This window comes from Archocentrus centrarchus, chromosome 19 (genome assembly GCF_007364275.1).
Source record: "Archocentrus centrarchus isolate MPI-CPG fArcCen1 chromosome 19, fArcCen1, whole genome shotgun sequence".
NCBI classification, from domain to species: Eukaryota; Metazoa; Chordata; class Actinopteri; order Cichliformes; family Cichlidae; genus Archocentrus; species Archocentrus centrarchus.
Genome location: NC_044364.1, coordinates 18,990,695 through 18,999,408, shown reverse-complemented (window position 1 = coordinate 18,999,408; position 8,714 = coordinate 18,990,695). Strand labels below are relative to the sequence as shown.

General features: G+C 40.3%; 1 protein-coding gene across 1 annotated transcript; it reads left to right on the top strand.

The window, feature by feature from the left end:
• Nucleotides 1-660: 660 nt before the first annotated feature.
• LOC115798754 (C-C chemokine receptor type 7) lies at nt 661-2,303 on the top strand. Its single transcript, XM_075074456.1, is given in 1 exon segment — nt 661-2,303. A coding segment is annotated over 1 exon segment (1,131 nt). The 3' UTR covers nt 1,792-2,303.
• Nucleotides 2,304-8,714: the final 6,411 nt, after the last annotated feature.

Here is an 8,714-nt window from a genome sequence, read left to right as displayed (position 1 = left end):
CACCATTTTCCTCCTGAAATTACCTGATTGTAGCCTGAGTGTACAGGAAGAAAAAGGCTTTTTTCGTTGTATCTGCCCACCATGCAGATAACCGAAGAACCTTTGCAACACAAGTAACGACATAATTGTAACTGTAATGTGATTACTGAATTTAGCACACAGCACTGGTCACAAACCAAAGATCTGGTGGCTGCTTGAGTGTGGGTCGGTACTCAGCTTAATCCCGCCTATCCACTAGTTTTCAAGTTAATTTACTGAAAGGCAAAAATATCAGCCTCTTTTCACCCCTAAAGCACAGGGCCAAATGAATTTTCCCAAGGAACCACATGAGAAACTGGGACTGTTGTGGAGGGCCACGCCAATAAGCTGAACTCAATTCTGCTCACTATTTTTTTTCCTTTATAAACTGCTACTGCTGAGAGCAGATGTTACAATTAGGCCCAAATTGTAGCCTCTTGGGAAAGTTAATTGTCCACACCTCCACTAAAGGGAATGTTGAGGATCAACAAAGTCTTTAAGATTTATCTTCCGTGGTGTTTAAATTAATAAAAAAGCAGAATTGCTAACACTGATTACAGACATGGTATTTATCTTCATTATTTTAATCATTCTTATTGGAAGATAAATGATTGACAAGTCTTTTTGTTTCCCCCATCAGAAATGGATTGCCAGGAACACACAGATGTTTACTTGAACTACTCATGGAATGGAAGCAACGACTGGTATCTCTATGATTACAATGACAGTAACTCTGACTGGTGTGATGCTGATAAGGACCAGACTCGCATCATCAAAACCTTCCAAACTTGTGTTTTCTGCATCATCTTCCTGCTGGGCATTGCAGGAAACTGCCTGGTGATCGCCACCTTTGCTCTCTACCGCCGCCTCCGGCTTCGCTCCATGACCGATGTCTTCCTGTTCCACCTGGCGGTGGCTGACTTCCTCCTGCTCCTCACACTCCCATTGCAGGCCATTGACACTCTTCTTGGATCTTGGATCTTCTCTGAGCCTCTCTGCAAGGCCACACGTGCAACCTATGCCATCAACACATACAGTTGATGTATGCTCCTGCTGGCGTGCATCAGCATCGATCGCTACATGGTAGTAGCACGAGCACAGGAGATGCTCAGACTGCGCAGTCAAATTCTAACAGGTGGGAAGGTCACTGCTGTGGGGGTGTGGCTTGTTGCAGTGGTCCTAAGCCTACCTGAAATCCTCTTTTCTGGGGTGTCATGCAATGGCAGCGAGGCGTACTGTGGCATGCAAGTAAGTGGACAAATAAGACTGGTCCCCAGTGGCGCAATCATTGCTGTCTTCTGCCTGTCCCTCTTCATTATGGTGGCATGCTACGCTTCAATTGCTCATGTGCTGTGGGAAGGACACGCACACCGGCGAGGGAAGCAGTGGCAACGGCAGCGTACCCTGAAGCTGATGGTGGCCCTAGTGCTGGTTTTTCTGGTATTCCAGCTGCCGTACACTGCTGTGCTGTCCCGCAAAATGTTTGGCCCGTTTTGCAATCTGTTGTTGGAGTACATCACCTGCACCTTGGCATTTACCCGCTGTTGCCTCAACCCTGTCCTGTATGCTCTGGTGGGTGTACGCTTCCGTAAGGATGTGCTGAGGCTCCTCTACGATTCAGGGTGCAGATGCGGACACCAGCTTGTGCCGCAGACGGTGAGCTCCGCCTCAATCTCCGCCTCCTCACCTGCTCTCACCGTGCTTTCAGCATGTTCTCCAACATCTCCTGATGCTACACTTCCCATTAAGTTTCAGTTTCCAGGAACCAAATAAACTCTGAGTGGGCAATAAATTGTTTTGTATATACAGATGCATTTTCTTGTATTTTATATTTTCCTTTCTGCATACAGAGGCGTTTGACCTCCAAAAATATTCATAGTGTGAAGCTAAAATTTAACCTTGCATAATTACTGTAAATTGCTGAATTACTGAAATTCAGCTTACTTAAAAATTGACCACACATTTCTTATATTTGATATTATTCACCACATACACTGAGGTTGCTTTTATAAATGTATAAATATACTGCGTGTGTCATTAAGTCTTACTATAAGAATCCAGATTATGTATCCAGTTGTTTTTTAAAATATTTTTTGTCTTCTTGGATAATTTACAGTAAATGTTCATATTATTAATGTTCATATAATTTTATAGATATATGTACTAAAACTTGCTTTTTTGAATACATACTTTAAGGTGTTTTAAGCGCTAGAGTTTTAAGAGCTATAGCTGATCTATAAAAAATGTAATTACAGAATGAAAATTTTGAAGATGTATGAATTTTATCACCCTCATTTTGTCTATTGTGTTAAAATGTAGCTTATCTCAAATAAATGGACTCATTCTTATATAGTGCTTTTCTACTTTGCCTTGAATACTCAAGAGCTTCATACAACATGCCTCATTCACTCATTCATACAGCAACACATTCATACTCCAACGGTTGCATCGGAGAGCGACTTGGGAATCTTCAGTATCTTGCCCAAGGATACTTTGGCACGCAGACTGGAGTAGCCAGGAATTGAATCACCAACCTTCCAATTAGTAGGTGACCTGCTCTACCTCCTGAGCTACAGCCATCCCCAGCCACAGCCCATATGAGATGCTGCAGTGATATTTAAACATGTGGGGAGTGAAACGAGGTGAGTGGAGAAGAAGGGATGGTTCAGAGTCACCTGATCCAGCCCAAACTACAAGCTTGACCAAAAAAATAAAGCTTTAAGCCTAATCTTAAAAATAGAGAAGGTGTCTGTCTCCTGAATCCAAACTGGGGCCTGAAAGCTGAAGGCTCTGCCTCCCATTCTACTCTTAATTCTTCTAGGAACCACAAGTAAGCCAGCAGTCCGAGTGCAAAGTGCACTCTGTGCTCTCTCTTTCTAGTCCCTGTCAGTACTCTTGCTGCAGCATTTTGGATTAACTCAAGGCTTTTTAGGGAGCTTTTAGAACAACCTGATAATAATGAATTACAATGCATCAGCCTAGAAGTAATAAGTGCATGAACTAGTTTTTCTAGTTTTAAGTGGATGAGACTGGATGGATGGACTCTCAGACAGGATGCTTCTAATTTTAGAGATACTGCACAGAAAAGCGGTCGTACATATTTGCTTAATATGTGCATTGAAGGACATATCCTGGTCAAAAATGACCAGAGAATCCTTACAGTGTGACTGGAGACTGAGGTAATGCCATCCAGAATGAGTATCTAGACACCATGTTTCTAAGATTTGTAAGGCCAAATGTAATAATCTCAGTCTTGTCTGAATTGAGGAGAAGAAAATTAGAGGTCATCCAGGCCTTTATGTCTTTAAGACATTCCTGCAGTTTAACTAATTGATTTGTATCATCTGACGTCATAGATAAATATATCTTATAATCTGCACAGCTGTGATGCTGCCTAAGGGAAGCATGTAGAATGTAAATAGAATTGGTCCCAGCACAGAACCCTGTGGAACTCTGTGACTAACGTTTGTGTGTGAAGCAGACTCAAACCATTACAGCACAGCTCCTTTAATACCAACAGCGCCTTCTAGTATCTGTATTTAAATGTTGATGTTGATCAGCAGGATGGAACGCTGCACTGAGGTCTGACAGGACAAGCAGAGATGAGTTCACTGTCAGAGACCATAAGAAGATCATTTGTAACCTTCATTAATGCCGTTTCTGTACTGTGATGAATTCTGAAACCTGATTGAAACTTCAAATAACTTCCTCTGGGGATGATCATCCAGCTGTTTTCTTCGATCAGTGATGAACAGTAAGATGTCTGAACTATTTTTATAGGCCAAACAAAGATCTTCTGGTTTAGTGCAACACCATTTCCTCTCCAGTTACGAGAGATCTGTGTTAAGGCTTATGCTTGTGAGTTTTACCATGGAATTAAACCTCTCTGATTTGTTGCTTTTTCTTTCAGAGGAGCCACAGTCTTCATAGTTTTACGCAATGACGATGTAACATTATTAACAAAATAATCGACTTCTGTGAGAGCAGAGTTTAGGTAGCTGCTCTGCATTGTGCTGGCACATGGCACTGAAGAACACAGCAGTCGAGGAATCACTTCCTTAAACTTAGTTACAGCACTTTCAGAAAGACGTCTAGTGCTCTGAAAGAAGAGTTTTCAGTTTCTATGCCATCTGCCAGGACAAGATCTAGAGCAGGGGTAGGGAACTCCAGGCCTCGAGAGCCGGTGTCCTGCAGGTTTTAGATGTGTCCCTGATCCAGCACACCTGAATCACATATAGAAGTCATTAGCAGGACTCTGGAGAACTTGACTGCAGACTGAGGAGGTAATTCAGTCATTTGATTCAGGTGTGTTGGATCAGAGACACATCTAAAACCTGCAGGACACTGGCTCTCGAGGCCTGGAGTTCCCTGCCAGTGATCTAGAGTGTGATTAAAAGGGTGGTTTGGCTCATTTACATTTTGAGAAAAACGAATTTAGTCTAAATAGTAAATGAATAGGTTTACAGTAAAAGGTAAGTAACGTATTGCTGATATAAAGATTAGATTGGTTAACAGGAGATCTTTATCTATATGTACTAAAATAATAGCTTAAAATTCAAGACTGAAGAGGTGAAGCTTATTTACCTTCCTGGTCTTCGTCAGCGTCGCTGTCGTTGACTGATTCATCCCTGTTTCAGCTGCGAAGTCGTCTTTGCAAATTTGCTCTCTGTTTCACTGGGAATTTTATGCAGAACGAAACGTGGTCAAAATAAATGCACATGACTTTCTCAGCCAGCAACAAATGCCACCAATGTGCTAAAAGCCTCCTGATTGGTCAATCCTCTTTCATTATTTGATTGTCTGGCACTCGTGGCCCATTGTGCTGAGAGGGTTAATGTCACTAACACGTTACCCTGAGGCTCCCTGACTGTAAAGCCCAGTGCTATAATTGTAATAATTAACATGTTCATTGATCACAAGTTGAAAAAAGAAACACTATGAAGCCCACATTAATTTATTTCAATTCAGTTCAATTTTATTTATATAGCGCCAAATCACAACAAACAGTCGTCTCAAGGAGCTTTAAATAAATTAAATTTTAATTAACATTAAAACAACAAGTTGTCAGTAGCTTCCCTGTGAGCTGCATTAGAAAAATGGAGTGACAAACTCTTAACTGTGTGTAACTATTTCACACAAGGCTAACTGTAGTCATTCCTGGAAGCACTTTTTACATTTGCTATCTTGATGAAGAATTAATCCTTGACATTTCTTGTGTATGTGTAATTATAGATTCATTTCACAAATCCCCAGTTACCAGACTCACAAATACACACAAATGCACATGCAGTCAACTTTGTGCCTTTTCAGATAGCATTATCTTGGTTTTCACGACTTTAATCTCAAACTGAGCCTTCTTATCAGGATTTTTTTCTTTTCCAAAAAAGAGAGGCAGCTTGATGCAACGGAACTCAAACAAACACAAAGTAATAAAAGTACACACATGCACCCACACGTTACTGTGGCCCTCATCAAAGCTTGTTGAGGCTCCATTTTAGTCACAGAAACTGCACACATATTTTGGCCTGTTTCTCATTTCCAGCTCTGTATTGTATGCAGGCTACACGTTATGCTGCAGTCAGATGGTTTTACCTTTTTCGTGGATTCCTGTACCTCGCATCTGTTTGTGCCAACACGTCACGTTATCGTTAATGTTATAATCTGCAATACCTGCATGTTTTTCAGAGGGAGGTTTGGTGGTTTTACCACCAGCAGCTGCTGAAGCATCTCTTTACAAACATGTTAACGCTGCAGCTCGTAAGGCCGCTCAGCTCCGGTGACAAGAAAAACACAAACATCACGAGCATAAAAGTCATCAGCTCACACTGAATTCGCCACAGAGGTCTGAAAGAGGTTGTGAATCATGTGGGGTGGTCACAGGATCCCCACCTCTGTTCGGTGATGGTTATTCTGGGTGGACATAGTTGGCCTCCTTTATTCCTCCTTTGAAAACCTGTGTTTTCTGTCCAAAGTACATGCACTGGTGTCCTCAAAAGAGTGTCCCTTCTCCTTGAAATGCAGATGTGCATCACCGAACAGAGGTGATGGCCTATGACACCAGCTATCAGTCATCTATAGTACTGTGCAAACGGTTTGAGGCACCTTAATTTCTTTATATTTTACTAGAGAAATTGGGAAATAGGTACAGCAATTTCTTGAAAAATGTGCTTAGGAGTTCAAAAACAGAGTCTGTACTATTCTAACAAGCTTGTAAGTCAATTCAAAGCTCTTCTTTGGATGTTGGCTGCCTTTTTTCCGTTCTCTGTCAGGATGATCCCACACTGCTTCAGGAATGTTGGTGCCTCGGCTCTGGGCAGGACAATCCATAACTGATATGTGTTTTTTTTTTTTTTATTACGGCATGAGTTTACTGTATTAGCAGTAAGTGCATTATGCTGAAAAATGAAACCAATCAGACACTTTCCAGATGCTATTTCAAGGTGGATGAAACTCTGATGGTACTTTTCTGCATTCATAATGCCAACAGTTTTGACCCAACACCAGTGACAAAGCTACTGCTGCCCCCCCGCCCACACACACACACACACACTTCTTCCTGTTTCTTAAGAACACGACTCTGCTGTCATTTTTTAGGACTGCCACTTCATGTCAACATTTTTAAGGATGCACTGTCCTCCATGCAGGGATATGCCAGGATTTTGGCTAATAGCTGTTTGGGAGTCACCTTGTTGGTGCATTTAAAGATACAATTTAAAATTGGTTATTTCCTAACTTGTCTGTTATGTGTAGACACAACATTGGATCATCTCTTGGGTCAGGTGCCTTTTATTTTGCTTGAATTATTAATAATAAATAGACAAAGAAAAATCATTCCTCTGAAAATGGTCAGGTACAAGGACTGGACTGAAAATGGGTGAAAAAAGCAGCAAAAAATTAAATAAATACATTTTTAAAAAAAAGTCTGAAAGGCCTCCAGAAAGTCTGGGGAACTGTTGGTCAAGATCCTGTAAAAAAAAAAAAAAAAAAAAAAAACAATTACAAGAACTTCTGGCTCCAATGAAGCAAGGCTCAAGACTTTTGCATAATTCTGTAAAACACAGGCCTATTTAGGCAGTAAATACCTGGAACTCCCCAGCAGCTGTCAGAACTGAAGAAGCCTTTCATATCAGAGGTGAAACCTAAACATGAAGTCCAGTTACCTTCAACTCGAGCACTTTCAGCTGCCACGACCTGGATGACTAAGAACCCGTAATTATTGTGATTAAGATATGACTAACTATGAGGCAAGGCATGAAAAATGTTCTGGGCAATAAAAGCTGAATAAGCTTAGGATGTGTTTTACCTACATGCTAAACAATCCCATTTTCAGAAACTAGAAAACATGGTGTGTTTAAAATGAAGTACCATAGCAGGTATAAGCTTTTTAATTTAGACATATAGGTGAAAATTCAGTAAAATAGGTAGCTGATAAGAGTCTTAATTAACCTGTAATATGATGTATCATAATCCTGGTTAAGACAGTCTAAAGTGCTTTGTGTGAGGGATGAATTTAAATAATGTCCTTTTGTTTTAGCTACCATTGTGAAACGTAAATTTATGTCTTAGATTAAAACATATCTGATCAAACAACACATTTATGGTTGACCTGCAAAAGGACTCAGAAGTCTTGTGCTTTGATAACAATCCATTGTTAGTCATGGTGATCACACCTTCAGATGACAAAAAGCAGAAGGCTGGAGTCACGACAATGTTGAAACTCATCTGCATTACGTGGGAAAGTTGAAAAGAAGAAGCGGAAGATTTTCTTTTTTCTTTTTTCATTTCAAGCAGCTGAAATTGTGCAGAATGCTTTCATAGTGTGCGCTGAGTTTAACAGATGGATTTTTATATTCTTACCTGCATTTGTCTTTTAAGTGCAAATGTGCGCATATTGTACATTTACTCAGATCAGGCCATGAATATTTTAGTTTCTAAATGCAATTTTTATTTATCACATGAGGTGATATTCATAAAAGTATGAGCAACAGCCAGCTGTGGTTAGAAGATGCAACATCGCTCTGGCCGATATCCTGACAGCTTCTTAATCAGGTTAAAAAAAAAATGAATGCACAAATTAGTACTGTAAATATATTTTGATGAAACTTTTGTATTATTACACAGAGTCTCTTGTCTTTTACAAAATGTATTTATCATGAACCAGTCTTTAAATTCTTGTGTATAGTGCAACTTTTTATGTAATACATCTGCCAGCCAGGCTAACATCTGTGAGTTCATTTAAGATGCATCTTAAACTTGAATGAAGATGTCAGTGCTAAGCATCGTCCTGCATATGCAAAATGTTGGCATCCATCAGAGAGGTTTTGGCCTTCCCCCAAACAAACAAACAAACAAACAAACAAATACAATATTTATAACCATTAAGCAATGGTTATAAATGGTTATAAACAAACTGTCAGTACAGGCAGTGCTGATGGTTTGTTTAAAACATTTTCAGCCTGTAAACCACCAGCAGTTTCAGGCGTCTGTGGGCATACACAGGCTCAAAGGCTGCTACTCATGCAGTGTAGCGCAGTTGTGCTTATGTGTGTAGTCATCTCCTCAACCAGAAAACATTTTGCCCAACAAATCCTCCATGTTCATTCATTGTATTGATGTTTAAAATAAGATCTGTTGGTCCAGGTCAGAGGACACGTCTTTGAATAAAAGTCAGTTTGCGGTTTCTTGTCTGCTTTCCT